General features: G+C 37.9%; 1 protein-coding gene across 7 annotated transcripts in view; it reads left to right on the top strand.

Annotated features, from left to right (window-relative positions):
• The window catches only part of ZZZ3 (zinc finger ZZ-type containing 3), a 110,021-nt gene that overhangs the window by 59,807 nt on the left and 30,728 nt on the right, over positions 1 to 19,486 (top strand). For all 7 annotated transcript variants that reach the window (XM_084636843.1, XM_084636844.1, XM_084636839.1 and 4 more), the window contains one exon: positions 18,457 to 18,595. In XM_084636843.1, coding sequence (XP_084492969.1) covers positions 18,457 to 18,595 — 139 coding nt within the window. The remainder of the gene's footprint in view (positions 1 to 18,456; positions 18,596 to 19,486) is intronic.

Below are 19,486 nucleotides of genomic sequence, written 5' to 3' on the forward strand. Positions count from 1 at the left end.
AACAGTTGGGTATCTCTCTTACCTTAGGATAATTAATTTTTGAGCCACTGTCAATTTTGATATTGTCCTTATGAAGAAAATAATGAATCATTAATTTACTGAAGATTTATGTGTCATTATTTATGTGTGTGTTTCATCTTTTTTCCTCACCCCTAAACTCTGTTGTGTTAATTACATACAACATAACTGACATTTAATTTAAAATATAGTGATACTTCCATGATGGCTGAGCTAGGGATTGAACTGGGGACCTCCAGAGCTTAAAAGCATGATTCTCTATGGAGTGACCTAGAAAAACTAGGCTCTGTAGCTGGGGATTGTAACAAACACTGGCCATTGGGATACATGTACTCTTTGAAAAGTACAGTAGTAACAAAATTGCTATAACCTTTACTAGGGAAGGGCTTGATTGGGCTATCATGTACATCAAATTAAATAAAAAATAACTCAGTTGAAGGCAGTGAATTACACCAGTATAAAATTAGTATGTCCGAACCAGCAGAGTTGGGTCCCATGAAAACAGGTGTTGTAAAAACAATTTAAGTAGCAGATGTATTTTTGATGACCATCTAAATTAGAGTATCATATGATCAGGCCCAGTCTACACTACATGGTTAGGTTGACATTTACTTAAATTTGTCTCCCACCAATGTAAGTGCCTCTCTCACCAATTTAGTAACTCCATCTCCCTGAGCGGAATAGTCATTGTCGATGGAATTAGGTCGATGCAGTGTCAGTGTAAACACTGCATTGCTTACGTTGACTGTTTCTGGACTTTAGGAGCTGTTCCATAATGTCCCACGCTGACAGTACAATGGATACAAATGCTCCTGGTGAGGATGCACACCATCAACATAAGGCGCCGAGTGTGTGCACACAAGCGATTTAATAACTTCAGTGGTTGTATGCTGAAGTAAATTAGGTTGACATAATATTGTAGTGTAGACATGGCCTAAGGTTAGAAGGATTAGATTTTTATTGGTCAACGTCAGTAAACTTTGATTATACTTTTTGAATCTCAATTTTGTCATTAAATAATTATTGTCCCCATAATTTTCCACAACTGTGAAAATGTAAATTGATAAAAATTGAAAAAAATGCTTAAAAACAAACAATATTTTCTGTCAAAATGATATATAAAATAATATTCTACTAAGCCTAAATATGGTACAGGACTTATTTTATATGGGAATCATTAACTTTTTATTAAAATTTTAAAATATACAGAAAAACCAAACATAAGCTATCCATAAACTTCTCATAGTATATAAATGTCTCATAATATAATAACCATTTGCTACTTAACCTTACTGATACTTGGAACATTTAATTATATAATAGGAATGGTTAAAATATAAATCAAATATTTGTATTACACAAATTACAATTTGTTTATAAATATCAAACGAAGTAAAATAAAAGTATTAAAATAAGATGAAGAATACAAGCAAAATTCAGAGGAAGGGGATAGAGATGGGGAGGGAAGGAAGTAGATAGAGAGGAAAGGGAGAAGAGGAGGAGAGGTTCATGCATTTAATAGGACCATGCAGATAATTCCAGGAAAGCGTCCTATATCTGAGAATTTTTCTTAAGTATTTCTGTTACAGTATACAATTCTGTCCAGTGTGGCCAAACTTATGATGTCTATGCTTAAGTCCTCAGTTGTTGGTCATTTTTTGGAATTCCATTTTTGTAGCACTAGTTTTTTAGCAAACTTTGGCTCAGCTGAACACTAATAATTATTACATTTATTCAGCTTCCAGTTAACATCCATTAGGTTTAAGATTATGTATGTAGCTTGTAACACAGTTTTTATTTGATAGGAAAAAAATTAACTCTGCCCAAAACGTACGAGTATAAAAGCATTCCGAGAGCATATGGAATAAGTTAACACCTGCTGAATCACAGCACCAACATTTGTCTGACTTAGAGGCACCTGTTTTGAAGAATCAGAGAGGAGACCAGTGCATCCTCCATATGATTTTCTGCTGGATTAATCTTAAATAGAGGAACAGTTCAGAGGATTGGCTAAAATTTGTTTCCATTGGTTAGCAGACTATAATTAAGTTAGTTGCTATTCCCATTTCTTTTTTAGGGAATCCGTGTTTAATTCAGATTTACTGGCCAAGTCTTCATATAGTATTGCCATAGGTCTTGGCAATCTGGGTAATATTTGGAAAAATAAAAGCAGTTCCAGTGGGTTGGGGTAGCACAGGCATTGTGGCAAAACAGAATGGAGGTGGAATGTTTAAGTTGGATATATTGCAACTCCTTAATCTCTAGATTGAACCTTTCTTTTAATATTTTAAGAGGGAGGAAGGTATCATTTTCAACAAATTGACTGATGGTCAAATCCATTTCCTAATCCAATCTCGACAAATGATGGGGTGCTCTGGCTATACAGTTTCAAGCTATCCCAGGTAGATGTCTTGCTATGTAGAAGGGAGTGATTTTTAAATTTAGTAGGTTTCAGAGGAACAGCCGTGTTAGTCTGTATTTGCAAAAAGAAAAGGAGTACTTGTGGCACCTTAGAGACTAACCAATTTATTTGAGCATAAGCTTTCGTGAGCTACAGATCAGTTCATCGGATGCATACTGTGGAAAATACATAAGATGTTTTTATACACACAAACCATGAAAAAATGGGTGTTTATCACTACAAAAGGTTTTCTCTCCCCCCACCCCACTCTCCTGCTGGTAATAGCTTATATAAAGTGATCACTCTCCTTACAATGTGTATGATAATCAAGGTGGACCATTTCCAGCACAAATCCAGGTTTTCTCCCCCCCCCCCCGAATCATAGCACCAACATTTGTCTGACTTAGAGGCACCTGTTTTGAAGGAGGTGGGGAGAAAACTTTGTAGTGATAAACACCCATTTTTTCATGGCTTGTGTGTATAAAAACATCTTCTGTATTTTCCACAGTATGCATCTGATGAAGTGAGCTGTAGTTCACGAAAGCTTATGCTCAAATAAATTGGTTAGTCTCTAAGGTGCCACAAGTCCTCCTTTTCTTTTTAAATTTAGTAGACATGCCAAGTATTTATGGCTTCCATAATACTGTAGTTGGTAATTATTCTTTAGGGAATCAATAGTAATCCAAGTGCAGCACACTGGAAAGGGGGAAAGGAGCAACTAATTCTACTTTCAGCTGGAGACAATATGGGGCTCTGCAGCACCAGGGAATTAGCCACTGTGCTGCTTATCTGTGCCTGATCGTAAAGTTCAAAGTCAGGAAATCTAAAACCACCTGTTTTGAGAGGGAGCTATAATCTTTTAAAGGAGATTCTGGGTTTGTTACTAGTAACCCACGAGAAGGACCTGACCGTATTGATGATTTTGGTAAAATAAAAGGGAGGAATATAGATAGGGAGGGAATTCAGAATAAAAAGGATCCTGGGAAGGGTACTCATTTTGATTGTTTATTTTTCCCTAAAGGGAGAGAGGTAGTGCCTGCCATCTATTTAAATTGTTTGCTAACTGCATGATTAATGGGACTAGGTTAACTTTGACTGTTTTTAATTTCCTTTTGGAACAGAATGCCAAGATATCTGAGGTTTGTTTGTTGCATGTCCCTATAGGAGAGCAACTTCTAGCTAGATCCAATAGGATCCTCCTTGCTTGTGATTTACCCAGTTTATCTTGTAACCAGAGAATTTACCAAAGTTTTCTATTGTTTGTGGATATTTGGAGTAAACTGGTCCAGATTTTTGATAAATAGGAGGATGGCCTCTACATACAGAAGGATTTTTGTGTTCTGAGTCCCTGGTTTGATTCCTTGAATACCTTTGTGTTCCCTATTTAGTATTGCAAGTGGTCATAATGCCAGATTGAACAGGACGGGGGCATCTTTGTCTAGTCCGTGAAACAGATCAAACTGGGGGATATAGTGCAATTTGATAGGATACAAGAGTTGGGATTTTAATGTAACAGATTGATCCATGAAATAAAGATTTCCCCAACCCAAATTTAGCTAGGGTAGGAAACAAATACTACCAGTTCAGTCTGTCAAAGGCTCTCTCTTTATTGAGTGAAATGATTGCATGGGAATTTTTACTGTTCATGGAATGCCATAACATTAATCAACTGACATGTTTTAGCTGAACCATGCCTTTTTTAATCAACCCTACCTGACTGGAGTGAACCATGTCACTCATTATTTTTTCAAGCCTCTTAGCCAATACTTTTGAAAGTATTTTTATATCAATATTGATTAAAGAGATAGGTGTATACATACGTATTACACTTTTTTGTACCCTTGCTTGGTTTAAGTAGTACAGTAATTAGGGCTTCCCTCATAGTCGGAGGTAACATACCTTTCTTTAAGGCATTTTCATAAATGTATAACAGCTTAGAGGCCAGAATTTCTTCGAAACTTCGATAGCCATCAGGGTTGGGGTGTCTTGCCTGGATTCACTTCCTCCCTGGCTTTATTTCCCCTGATCGCCAGGGACAAGCATCCTGGCTTGTTGCTCCTCTTATATTTTTGGGAGGCTAAAAGTTTTATCAAAATTATTCAGTTTTATGGGAACTTTAAACAACCAGTTAGATTATCAGGATTTAGTCCTATTCCTTGTTGCACACAGAAGCAGGAAGAAAAATGTTGGAGAAACAATACTTCTCGGTGTGAGAGACTTTAGCCACAGATGAGCGAACATTTAGTCATGGGAATTATATAGGAACTTGATTGCCTTGAGTGGAAGTTTTGGTGTTGAGGAACAGAAGATGATGCAGATGCCATGTTATGTGAAGAACAGTAGACTGAGGCATTTAGGAGGAGTAAAGCCTGTTCGGGAGTTAGACCAGATGCTGTTTGTAAACAGGAGAGACTAGAGAATAGTTGGAACATTCAGAAGAGCTGTAAGAAGGCCGAAGAGGAATTGTAAGTAGTCAGCAAACAGGCAGAGGCCATGTCTACCTCTGGTAACATGGAGTGGAGGCAGTATGTGACGCTTGAGGGACATTAGGCCAGCAGCAGAGGAGCAGGAGGTAAGAAGTGAGCAATCTACAAAGGAAGCAAAGCAAAGACTGCTGTGAGCTTTGTGGTGAACAGGCAGCCTATAGGTGTTTGTAAAAGGGGAGATGTGTAGATATGGAAGATTACATAGTTTTAAATGGGAAGTGTGACGTTGCACTCTATATGATTTTATAAAAATATGCTGATGAGTGTGAATATAATATAACTGGAATATGCTCCATGCAAAAGGTCTCTTGTAAGGTATCATTACAAAGCTTATAAAGTGTGGTCATCCTATTTGTATAAATGTATGACTCTTGTATCTGAAACTAGAAATATGAACTATAACTCTGAGATCCTATTGTAGTTATGCAAAGTGTGGGCCACTAATGGTGGTCTGGAATCTTGATGGCTCCCATTAACCAGGACTGTAGATGGCTCTGTTTTACTTGTAAGTCTTCCTGTATATGTGTGTGCTGGCAAGTGGGTAATGAAGTCTTACACTGACATGTGATCATGTCACCTGAACTGGAATTCATCTTTAACCTGGTGCTTTTGCATTGAGAAGAGGGGAGGGAACCCAGAGGGACAAAGGATTCCTGCCTTATGCAAAAGATATATATATAAGTGGGTGGAACAGAACAAATGGGGAGCCATCATGAGAAATCTCCCTATCTACCACCTGAGCTGGAACAAGAGCTGTACCAGGGGAAAGGATTGTGCCCAGACTAAGAAGGCATCCAGTCTGTGAAAGAAACTTATTGAAATATCTCTGAGGGTGAGATTTTTATCTGTATTCAGTTTTATTACTGTACTAGGCTCAGACTTGCATGTTTTATTTTATTTTGCTTGGTAATTCACTTTGTTCTGTCTGTTACTACTTGGAACCACTTAAATCCTACTTTCTGTATTTAATAAAATCATTTTTTACTTATTAATTAACCCAGAGTATGTATTAATACCGGGAGGCGGGGGGAGGGAACAGCTGTGCATATCTCTCTATCAGTGTTCTAGAGGGCGAACAATTTGAGTTTTCCCTGTATAAGCTTTATATAGGGTAAAACGGATTTATTTGAGGTTTGGACCCCATTGGGAGTTGGGCATCTGAGTGTTAAAGACAGGAACATTCCTTAAGCTGCTTTCAGTTAAGTCTGCAGCTTTGGGGCATGTGGTTCAGACCCTGGGTCTGTGTGGAGCAGACTGGCGTGTCTGGCTCCACAAGACAGGGTGCTGGAGTCCCAAACTGGCAGGGAAAGCAGGGGCAGAAGTAGTCTTAGCACATCAGGAGGCAGCCCCAAGGGTGTTTCTGTGATCCAACCCATCACAGGAAGTACTTGTGGAGAGGGATTTATTATGCTTTATATTGTTACATTTCCTATTACTGAATATGGTGAACAGCTCTCTTTTAAGAGGGAGGCATCAAGAAAATAAACCATTAAAGCTAGTAAACTAGTAAATATTATGGTTCTGGGTCAAGGTAGGAACTTAAGAACATTTTTGGAGACAATCGGCAAGCTGACAAATGAAAAAAAAATAACTCTGACATTATTTACAAAGCAGGATTTACCTACCTTATAGGTTTTGGGGAAGATTAACATATGAGCAGCACCTTGAAGATGGAAAGCACTCCATAAGCGTTAAGTGTTTCTTTTTTCATTGTTGTATTCAATGTAGTTGTAGCCGTGTCAGTCCCAGGATATTAGAGAGACAAGGTGGATGAGGTAATATCTTTTATTAGACCAACTTCTGTTGGTGAGAGAGACAAGCTGTCGAGACACACGGTCTCTCTCTCTCTCTCTCTCTCTCTCCAACATAAGATGTCCCAGTGAAAGATATTACCTCATCCACCTGGTCTCTTTTTTCATTATATATTGGAAATTAGCAGCAACAGGGAATTATAAGGACTTTCAGAGGACAATAGAACACATTCTGTATCGAATGAAGTGAATAGTTATAAAACTACTGCACAATGAGTTTCAAAAACAACCCAACAGTAGATTTTTCATGTCCCTGGTTGTGGGATTCAAGCATTCTTACCCACCAGATGTCACTTTTTTCAATCCCAGATGTAGGCTTGGCAAGCCAGTCAGTTGACCACCTATTATTTGATCATGGTCACATGTTGTCAGATATTTGAGCCTGAATGCCCTGATGCAGGCAGCAGCCTACGTAGTTCCTTTCGTCTTTCAGGATTTTATTTAATTGTTTCACATTTTTCTGAGTTAAAATAACTCATCTAAGTAACTTGGTTTTTGTAATTAGGCATAAGTATCTGTCCAAGTCTAAGCCTATTAGAGATAATAAAGCCTTACTCTCTTTTGTTACTGTTGTTACTGTTCAAATAAATTGGTACTTTCAGGTATTTAACCATTTTTTATATTATTTGACAATATTTGATGAGTCAATTGACCAATTAGTTTTGGACAGGTCAAGTGCCCAGTGCTAGGTGCAATAATTTTTAAATCTAAAGGCTTGTTACATAGGGAAATTCAGGAAAGTTAATTCAAATTAACTAAAAGTGTGAATTTAAAGCAGATTAGTTAAACCACATTAAATCCCTATGTGAATGCACTTTTGCAGAATTAAAGTGTCCTTAACTTGGTTTAGTTTAAATCACGTGGGTTATGTCGTCAGTGCAGTGCCATGTAGACTAAGGGGGTGTGAATTGCAGTGTACCAAAGTGTTGACCTCTAACTGCCCCCTAAGGACACTGCTGACGCAAACTAAAAGGTACCCAGTCTGTGTTAACAATAGTCCTCTTTGGTACGATCTGCAGTTTGCACTCCTATAGTCCACACTGCGGCACAGTGTAAACGTAGCCTTGCGAAGTGAATGAAGCTAAACTGAGTTAAGGACACTTTAATTATGAATGAAAAGCATTCACACAGGGATTTAATGCTGTTTAACTAATCCACTCTAAATTCACATTTTTAGTTAATTCAGATTAAGTTTTCTGAGTGTCCCTGTGTAGACTAGCCCTAACTCTAGTTGATGTAAAATTAATAAGCTTTTTTGTTTGTTTGTTTGTTTGTTTTTTTTAAATGGAGACCAAGAACAAGACACCCTTTTCTTCTCCTTCCCTATTTATATTATCCATCAGTCCCTGACTTGGATCTACATCTGTCTCTGACTCCCAGTTTTCTTACCCCAATATATTCCTTGTTTTTTAGTCTCAGATGTGCCTCAGAATACTTTGTGCTCACTGCCATGGTGTCACATTTGCTGTATCATGACAGTCAGTGAAAAAAGATTTCAAGCCTGAAATCTAGCAGTGCCAACTGAATGAATCTGAGCTGAAAAAAATACAGCTTGCTCAGGAGAGAAAATATTTGATCTGATTAATCGATTTCTGCGGAAAGCCAATATCATATTATTTGCTGTTGGTTAAATTTTAAATTCTAAATGCATTTAATTTTTTAATTTTTTTCTGCAGTAATTTACAATCTAGTAATATAAAGTAAGTAATATACTAATCTTTACTTAGCCCAGGATCTAATGAGATTTCTTCTGAATCACTGTTCTAGCAGGTGGGGAAAAACCACTCCTCTCCGCCCCCCTGCCCCAATCTGTGGTGATGACTAAATATAAGACTTTTCTTGAGTTGTTTGAATGCCAGTAGATGGCAGTAAAACAATGGTTTAGTCTAATGCTTGACAAACTGATATTGCTCTTTCGCTTAAAATAATTTATCTAAGCGCACAATAGCAAGAAATGGCAGAATTGGTATTTCAAGTCTTGTAAAACTGAAAACTATGTTTGTTTAGCACCAGAGATCTCCAAAATTGATCTATGACCATAATTGCTCTTTTTTATATATATGTGTGTGTGTATGTGTGTGTGTGTGTGTGTGTGTGTGTGTGTATATATATATATATATGCAAACTACCACTGAAATGCAGTCACTTTTTGGGATGGAAAGTGGCAACCAACAGTGCACAACATTAGATAAGGAAGAGAAGAAATATTTTTGTTACCAGGGTCACAAGACCAAAACCTTTGTCTTATGAAAGGTGCCATGGGATGTTCTAGTTCATTGGTGGGCAACCTGCGGCCAGCGGATTGCACGTGGCCCATCAGGGTAATCCGCTGGTGGACCGCCAGATAGTTTGTTTACATTTGCATAGCTGCCCGCAGCTCCCGGTGGCCTTGGTTCGCCGTTCCCAGCCAATGGGAGCTGCGGGAAGTGCGGGCCACAGGTTACCCACCACTGTTCTAGATCCACAGACAGCTGACAGGACCGCTCTTATTCTGAAAAGTGCACAAACAATAAATAGCAGTGAACTCAGTACATTCATTTTTATTAAATATAAAATTCCAAAGTAATGAAAGCATTCTGTAACAATACCTTTATAACAGTTGTCAGCTTTATTTTGTGCTAGCCATATAAATAGGCTAGGAAGGATATTTTTGTATCAATAAATGTTGGTAAATGTCAATTTTACTGTACAGACACAAACCAAAGAGAAATATTTCCATAAATAATAATCAACGTATACAGATAGGCAAAGTAAGAAAATGCTGCTTGAGAACATATTAGAGTTTGAATTAAGGATATTTACTTTGTATATTTTGGCACAATTTATGTTTTAAAGTTTATAAAGCTTTAACTTTTGGAATCTCAGCATGTACTGTTATTAAATAATTATTGGCTGACCCCCTGATCCCTTCCATAATTTTCCACCACTGTGAACATTTAACTTGAAAAAATACTTACAAATAAACATCAATATTATCCATAAAAATTATAAAAAATAAAAATTGAATTCTGCCAAGCCTACATATAAAGCAAAATAATTTCATAAACTATCTGCTTATTTCAAAAATTATTGCCTAGAATTAGCCCAAGGAGAAAACTGCATTTGAATAAGGGTTCTAAGACCAGGAGATAACTCCACTTTCAAATGGTAAGAGAAAAAATTATTACTGTCATGGTAATGCAAACGTTTCCAATACATATGAAATCGATGCCAAACCCAAATAAGTATAATTTGCTTATACATGTGTCTGCTGGATAGACTTGATAAATCCTAAAAGACAGAGTTGGTAATATAGTGTGAAATTGTAAGAGTCCAAAGCTCTAGCAATTTCCATTGAGTGATTAAATAAGCAAATACAAGAAGGTTGAATATATTGTGGCATTGTAATCAGTTGTGTTGTCACATGGTGTTGACAAAACTCAGTTCATTATCTCCTGCTGGTATCACAAGCCTAATTTGTTTTACTTGAGAGAAGAGCAGAATTGATACTGTTCACTCCAGATCTCCAACCTAAAACAAGAAATGAAGGTGAAAATGGAGAGGCCAATGTATCAGATCAAGGAAAACTGCCAAATTATGGGTCCATAATGGTTTCGGATTTTTTCCTTACATTTTGTGTGTGAATTTAGTGTGCAACTGACAACTCTGGTGATGGAAGTTCTCTATTTACAGTGGAGACAAGAGCATGTACTTCTCCACAGTCCACCCTATGTACATAAACCCAAACCTTTTGGGGGGATTAATTTTTAAAGAGAAGAGGGTATGGCATCCTTCATGCACATCCAGTGAATTTGACACCTCTGCTAATATTATGAACAAGTAACAAGTCTGCTACTTTTGGTGGTTTTTGTGGCATAGAAACGTGTCAGAACAAAATTGAAGCACAAAACTCATTTAATAAATTACTGATTAGCTACAGTGGGTGTTTTTTCATTTCCTGCTTTAGAATGGATTTGGACTGGTGACCTATCAGTGAAAAACTTGATGTCCCATCACCAATTCATTGAAACATTCAGTCACATGGAACTATTAAGTTTTGAAAGCAACATTTGAGGCCTTGAGAAGCTATAGGTAAAGTTGTTGGCACTAACTGTGACCCAAGAAATCCAGTGGTAGCACAGTATAAGACTGGTGATGTGATGGAGAGAAATCCATTCCTTTAAAGACCCTGATGACATCACATTATCTGTGAAGAAGTTTGCATATAAGTGGTTCTTTATTATTATTATTATTATTCTGTTTTTTTAAAAACAAAAATAAATGCAAGAAACATATTCTGTTCGTAAAGCAAGTGGAAGCCAGTATGTCAGAGACCACAGTCCTTATGATAAGCCATTGTCATTTCCCAACTCAATAAAGATGAAATATGTGATCCATTACTGGATACCTAAGGACAGAAATATAATTAGCACAGGACAAGTAATAAAAAAAAAATGACCACAGCAAAAAACAAATGGATCTTGCATCTCAGAAATGACTAGATGCACTACTTTGAGGATTTGTTGTGGGCAAAAAAAGAACATGATTTCCCAAAGAAATTTGTCAAAAAAAAAAGGTAGCATCATATTAAGCAACCCTGCTCCCCTGCGCCCCATATGGCAGCATCTCAGAAATCGAGAGCACAGTGTAGTGCTTACATTGTGGGACAATCTAAAAATGGTGCAACAAACATTACAGCAGAACACTTGAGTAGGGGATTCTTGTCAGTTTATATCTGTCTTTTAAAACCTATTTTATTTTTAAAAGTATAGTCTCAGGAAAGCCTTTTATTTCATCTTAAAGATCACAGAGAACCCTACCTATTTAGATGATCAGATAGTTTAGTAACCTCTTATTTGGAAGGCTTTCTACAAACTACTGTGTATTTTGTCTGTCATTAGTGTTCTAATACTGCATTTGTAGATTTAAACAAATCTTAATTTCACAGACTGAAAGAGTTCCTGTGGAGAGCACTGTGCATTAATTTTTTCAGAAGTGCTAATAATTGAATGATTTTAGAGATGTTTGTTGTTAAGATTAAGTCTGTAACTTGAGTTAAGTCAGTGTAGTATCTAATTGTGTCTGCGTCCTGGTCTACACTATGGGGTTAGGTCGAATTTAGCTGCATTAGGTAGATTTAAAAATGACTGCATCCATACAACCAACCCTGTTCCGTCGACCTAAAGGGCTCTTAAAATTGACTTCTGTACTCCTCCCCGATGAGGGGAGTAGCGCTAAAATTGACCTTGCTGGGTCGAATTTGGGGTAGTGCAGACATGATGAAGCGTCTGTTGGAGCTGCAGGAAAGCCAACAAGAGCACAGACCCCCGCTACATCCACTGTATAACCTCCTCCCCTTGTTCCATAGCCTCCTCACCCAGACACCCAAGAACGCAGGGTGGGGAGACTTTGGGCACCCAACCATTCCACTCCAGAGGATGGCCCAAGCAACAGAAGGCTGTCATTCAAACAGTTTCATTTTTAGTGTGGTTCCTCCCCCACCCCACCCGGGCTACCTTGTCAGTTATCTCTTTTTTTTTTTTTTTTTTTTTTTAATTAATAAAGAAAGAATGCATGGTTTCAAAACAATAGTTACTTTATTTTGAAGGGGGGAGGGTGGTTGGCTTACAGGGAATTAAAATCAACAAAGGGGGCGGGTTTGCATCAAGGAAAAACACACATAGCTGTCACACCGTAGCCTGACCAGTCATTAAACTGGTTTTCAAAGCCTCTCTGATGCACAGCGCACTTTGCTGTGCTCTTCTAATTGCCCTGGTGTCTGGCTGCTTAAAATCGGACGCCAGGAGATTTGCCTCAACCTCTCACCCCGCCAGAAACATCTCCCCCTTACTCTCACAGATATTATGGAGCACACAGCAAGCAGCAGTAACAATGAGAACGTTGGTTGCGCTGAGGTCTGACCAACAGCGCCAGCGAGCTTTTAAGCATCCAAAGGCACATTCTACCACCATTCTGCACTTGCTCAGCCTATAGTTGAACTGCTCCTTACTCCTGTCCAGGCTTCATGAGCCATGGGAGCAAGGGGTAGGCTGGGGTAGATGCAACCACATGGTACTGCCGGGTGGGAGAGCAGCCTGAGGCAGAAGCCTCCAGCTCGCAGGAGAGCAGAATTGCAGCAGAAGCAGTGGAGCCGTACACCATGTCCTGGAGGTTGGTAGGAGCCGAGCAGGGAAGACGTTCCCAGAACCCCTAGCCAAGCTACAAGATGAGGACGGCTACCAGTCCTACTGCACCGTCTGCTGCAGAGTAGCAGGAGAGCAGAGTTGCAGCGGAAGTGGTGGAGCCATACACCATGGATGAGTACGGCTAGCAGTCCTACTGCACCGTCTGCTGCGAAGGCACCCAGGAGCTGCTGCTGTGTAGCAATGCCAGCGGCTGCAAGTGCTTCTGTAATCGAATGCTTGGAGGTCCTGGTAGGGCAAAGTACCTCAGCCAAGGCAAAAGAGCAAGAGCCCTAGAGCTGTTACATATGTCAACCACAGAAGTGCTATGGGGTGTTACAGCGCTGACCGGACTGGAATGTATGGCTGCAAGACTTCTTCACCAGTGGCAAAGGACAGGAATATGATGCACCTAAAATCTAAAAAGGCCTGCACATTTCCCAGAGTCACTGCCCTTGATAAGAGAATGTCAATGATGCCATATCAGCCATATACAGTACTGTATAGCATCCACAAGGAGCTTTAGAAGGGAAAGAGGTGGCAGGGGTGGGGAGGGTGGCTTGGAATTTGGAGATAGACAGAAGTAATAGAAACAAGATAAGGGGAGACAAGGAAAGAGCAATGAAAGCCCAGCAGGACAGTCAGCCCTTGAGAACTGTTTCATGCTTTGCACTTGCACTCTCTGAAGAGTTCCACATAATGGTACGTAAATGTGTCTCAATATGGTATATACTGGACTGAACAAGTAAGCAAAAATCACACATTCTGCATTTCCCCAAAAAGCTTGGGGGAGGGGGGGATCTAATCCCAGTTTAGTTCATTTCTAGGAAAAAAGACAATTTCCACTTCTTAATTTTCATTTTATTTATTTAGCATAGGGGATGGAGAGGGCATTAATTATATGCAATAAAACACTATCAGAACAAGGATGACATTTTTTACTAGAATGTTATTTTTAAAGTACAATTTAATTAATTTCAGGCCGAAAGGACTTGACAGTGTTATTTTATATTTAATTTTAAGATCTGTAAGTAACCTAATAATACTCATTCTAGATTTCGTCATTTAATCTGTACTGGGCCAAGAGTAAAGTGCTTACTTAATCATTTTTTAATTATAGGAAAATAATACAATTGATTTAGATTAGGTTCACTTGGCAACGATGTTAATATTTTGAGAAATATTTTACTATGTTATTAGAGTAGTTGTGCTGAAAAAGTACTGATCTTCCATTGTGAGTTTCATGGAGTTTTAAATATCAATTTATATTCTGTCTAAATTGCTTTAAACAGGTGTGTAGGACCTTCAATTTCAGTACTCCTGCTATCAGTAGGTGTATTGTCAAGTTAAACATTTATTTTATATTTGTTAAAAAGAGACCTGTAGTACTAACACTTGTATTTCCAGCCACAAAAATCTTAAAAAAAAAAAAAGCATGAGCCAGGCTCCCAAAAAACATGATTTTAAAAAAAAAAAGTGTTTTTGTCTCCTACTTTTTCAACTTTTAGTGTTCACATTTTCAAGCTGCACTTTGCAACCATGAGACTTATAAACTTACTTACTTTTAAAATGACAGCTCTGATCTTCATGTATTAATGTGATTCTACAGTCCTGCGGCCGTAAGAAAAATCAGGGTGAAAAGCTGGTTTCTGTATTTTCAAAAATGTAATGAGATACTTATTTTGTGAATCTTTTCATTTAATTACACAAAATTTAAATTTGGAAGCTAAATTATATGACAATATCCCTTGATGAATGTTGTAATCTCCAAATAGAAATAAATACCTTTAGCAGAAGCTAAAAACATTACTGGGAAATCCTATTTATCTGAATAGTTTGCTCAGCAAGTTGGGTTTGGCCTGAGGATATAGCTACAGTAACTGCAGATACACATTGCATGTAATACTTCTGAATACTTCTTACGTTTCTGATTTTTATCAAGAGCAAAGGGAGATAATTTATGAACCAGTGAACTTGCAATTCCTAAAGTGTCTTACTCAGCTGATCAGACCACAAGATAGGGAGAAATAGTTACACAGATCTGAATTTTCTTGTTTCTTCAGGAACGTAATTTCCTCTAGTCCCACCCACAACTGTGTATATTAAGGCCATAATAAGCTGATGACCCTTCTATTTTATATGTGCATGCCCTGTCTCATAGACTGATATTAGAAAAACATTAGTCCTTGTGAAAAATGATGCACTACTTAAAATCATTTAAATAACTGTTTTTCCTAAAACATTAAACAGTGCGATTGAACTCGGTGATTGTTTTATCTTGGATTCTTTTTGAAAAACTGTTGTTTAAACACAGTCTGGGGAAAACAGTTTAAGATACCCCATGTTTTTATTAAGAAATAAGAAGGCAGAAGTTTATTTAAAATCTTATGTAATTGACTATATTTATATAATTTATTTACTAAATTTATGTATTGACTATATTTATATAATTAACTATATTTTTAACCTTGGTTCTGCAAACTTTTGTTGTGTGTAGTTATGAAAGTGAAGGATTACTAGTACTGGTTCGAGCCACAAATAATGGTGTCAGGCCCTGTGCTATTTTTTACACAAAAACAACAAGGAGTCCACCGGACTGCTTGTTTTTGTGGATACAGACTAACATGGCTACCCCCTGATTATTTACACAGTTCTGCTAATGTACCTTAATCCTGACCAGTGACACATCTTTCACTCAGATCCAAGGCTTGTCTCAGACAGACACTGCTCGTTGTGCAGAGTTGTGTGGTGATTGTGATGTGAATTTAGGAAGCTAGGTGAAAGGCTAGAGTATTAGGACCTGATCCAATGCCCATGGAATCAGTGGGAGTTTTACCATTGACTTCCATGGTCACTGGATTAGGCCCTTAACCGCTTGAATCACCTCAGTCTCTTGGACAAATTCTCAAGACTTAATATGTTAAATTGTATATCTTTGATGATAAGATACTGCATGTAAATATCCCATGAAATGTAGTCACTGTGTTCAGAAAAGGTAGGAACTTTTATGAGTCATCTTATCTTCCTCCCCCCACCCCCAATAAAACAGCAAAATAACAAAAATGTAAGTTTTTAACATTTTCTTGTTGGTTTAGAGGAAACTGGAAGTGCTGTTCCAACAGTTGCACCCTATTAATTGCTTGTTTAATTAGTATTTTGGGTTTTTTTGGTTTTCAGGTGTATACAGACAAACGTCAACTCTTTGCCTCCTTCCCCCCTCCCCCGCAATAGAAGAAATCTTGTACCTTATTTTCAGTAAGCCCTGTGTTTTTCTTGCAGAGGCTGCAGACCTGAACCTAGGTTTCTTGTCTTCTTTCCTTGTTTTCAGTTACTGCATTTTTTGTTCTCTTAAAAAAAAAAAAGGGAGGGGGGGGAACAATTATCTTCTGGTATGAGGACCATTTAACATTGGAAAATTCACAACTTTCAAATGAGCAAAGCACAAGGATCTGGTGGCATGAGGTGCCTGTTTTGTACCTGGCACATGGAGGCCCTGCTTTGATCTGTGCCTTTAAGGTCTGATCCAATTCCCATTCTAGTCAGCGGAGAGACCAAGGCCTTATCTACACTGCCACTTTACAGCGCTGCTACTTTCTCACTTAGAGGTGTGAAAAAACACAGCCCTGAGTGCTGCAAGTTTCAGCACTGTAAAGTGGCAGGGTAGACAGTGCACCGTTGCTTGTAGCCGCGCTCTCCCTGCGCTGGTAGTTACTCCCTGCGACTACACAGCAGCAGTGCTTTAACGTTGCTAGTGAGGAAATACCCTCACATTCACTTTAGTTGGAGTTGGATCTGATCATTCACACTTGTACTTGACGCTTCATTGTGTTAAACTTGCTTTAAGTGAAAGATCAATAGAAAACAGGAATTTGTTGAAATAGAAGATAATTTTTGTTTTTAAGGTTTTCTCTGGGTTTAATGCAAGTCAGGTTACATTGTTGGGCCTAAACCAGGAGTTCCCAAACGGCGTTGTGCCATCAGCAGATGAGGGCGCGGCAATCCCTAGTGCACGCAGATCCCATTTTGCACTGCACAGCATGACCTCACATATGTGGTGCATGCGAGGTCGTAATGCATGGGGGACGACACTTTGCTTTATAAAGTAGCGTCCTCCATGCTGTCTGGGGTCCCGGCAGGACCTTTTCTTCATTAAAATGGGATTGTACCTGCAAAAAGTTTAGGAACCCCTGGCTTAAACTATATAAAATTATAATATTACAGCATGCTCTACACTCAAAAATTAGATCTGCATAGCTCCGTTGCTCAGGGTTGCACTGTGCCATAGCTGTGCAGCGGTATTAGCTGTAGTGTAGACATGACCTACATGTATACATATCAGAAATATTTATATGCAAAAGTTCTCAAACTTCCTTGTTTGCAGGACTGGAGTCATATATATGTAGGTACATCCACCATTACACAACTCGGAAACCTAAATGAAATAAAATAGGCTAGGTCTTTACAGGAACAACAGAAAACAATGTTGTGAGTCTCTCCGCCCCCCCCCCCCCACTTGGACTTGTTTTGTCATTTATTTAACATGTTCTTAAAGCATTGTTTACAATATATGTATTCTGTTTCAGAAACAGTAAATGAGATGCATGTTAATTTTATCTTTTCTAGAAATACTGGAACTAACCTGATGAATGTGTAAAGGACACAGGCAATAGAGAGAAATTTTATTAGCCAGCTCCTATTAGGATATTCCAAACAATGACAACTATAACATTAATAAAAAGCTACTAAAAAGTAGTTCTCTGAATTTTTTTTAAAGGTTCATATTACAATAACATATAATTTCATCACCGGGTTGACTTATGGAAAGCAGCTTGTGGGGAAATATGTTAATAGATACTCTCCTAAGTAATTTTACATTCTGGAAAAGCAGGATGATGTTGAGTACAGCTTGGCAGATGTTGTGGAGGGGACTAATTTTTGGTTTGGACTTGTTTATTCTTATACTAGGTGTTTTCTTGTATATGTTCATTTTGAGTCTGTTTAGTTCTCTCTTGGTTGATCTTTGTGAATAATTGCACTGTAGTATTTTCATCTGAAGCTGCTATGAAATTCTCGGTTTCTGTAGATGAGTATCTCAATCATTCTTCTCCACCTGTGGTAGAGTAACAAGTTAACACTTAATAATGGAATCATTTGTCATGGGGTGGGGTGAGGTGTGGGGAAGTTTATTTTGAGGTAGGAAATAAAAAGTCATGTCTTTTGTCTTTCTGTTTTTACCCTTGTGAGCAATTCTGGTTGTCACATGTAGCTATTGGGAAGCTCAGGAGCTTGCCTTATGTCACCATGATTTGTTGCCATTTTTATGAGCAAACTGCTAGAATAAGGATTTCATATTAAAGGAATGCCTGAATTTTCTGTTTTATTGGTGTGCTTTGTATTTAACTACTTAAATATCAGTCAAGACCATTTTTGTTTCAGTAAAATGCTTTGCTAAACTGTTACAGATAAGTGTACAACACTACCTGACTTCTTCTTAGTAGGTAATCATGGCTGGCATTTAGATTTTTTGTTGTTGTTTTTGCTAGAAAACTTTAGTGAGATGTTTCCCTTTGTCTCTGTAGTTATCAGAGACTGTTACAGACGATTGCTGTACTCGAGGCTCAACGTACTCAAGCAGTTCAAGACCTTGAAAGTTTAGGCAGACACCAGAGAGAAGCACTGAAAAATCCCATTGGATTTGTGGAAAGACTCCAAAAGAAGGTATACAGTAGGCATTTCTTAAGTTTTACGAGAACTTTTTTTATAACAATTAACTCCTCACCTATTAAAAACTAGTGTATTTTATATATACTTGTGTAAATATTAAAAGGTTTAAATTCTGTAGTGAGAGAAAACTGCCCTATGTTCAGGTTTGATGATTGGTTAAATATTGGTTAAACCTATAAAATACAAGTAATTTTGAAAAATTTCTTAAGGACACATTTTTATAGGAGTATAAAACTCATCTTGTCTTCAAGCTTTCAATGCATATTGGCTTTTCAAGACTTCTATGATCAGAAGAAAGCATTTTGTGGTAGGGAATGATATCAAGAAATCATTGGCCTTTGTCACCAAAGAGACTTAAATGCTTTGAGTTCTATTTCAGGTTAGGGTACTTTTAAATGGAGATTGTAAGCAGGAAATGTAGTTAGTAAACTGAAAGCAAAATGAGCTATAAAAGCATACCTCAAACCAAGACAGTGCCAGTGATTATATCAAGCTAGTGTACATGTGTGGAGGAGGAGAACAAATTTCAGTAAAGAAACAGATTTCATTTTCAAAAGTTTAAAGGGAAGTTATAACAACAGTAACAGGGAAAAGAGATTTTTTAAAGTCTTAATAGTTTCTTTTTTAAATGAAAGCAGTGACTGACCTTATGTTCTGATAGCAGCACATTGTGCTTTAGTGAAGGTGAGATGCTGGTTCTGGGAGATTCCCTTTCCATAGGCTAATATAAACTTGGGGCCTGATCCAGAGGCCACTGAAGTCAATGCTTGTCTTTCCATTGATTTTTTTGAGTGCTTAGAAATCAATTCAACAAGTTATAGTTGTGATTCATCTGGCATCCAAGCACTGTGCTCTGGCAACCGTATCAGCCAGTCCTTGGAAAAC

Source organism: Lepidochelys olivacea, assembly GCF_965140295.1.
Source record: "Lepidochelys olivacea isolate rLepOli2 genome assembly, chromosome: 8".
Taxonomy (NCBI): domain Eukaryota; kingdom Metazoa; phylum Chordata; order Testudines; family Cheloniidae; genus Lepidochelys; species Lepidochelys olivacea.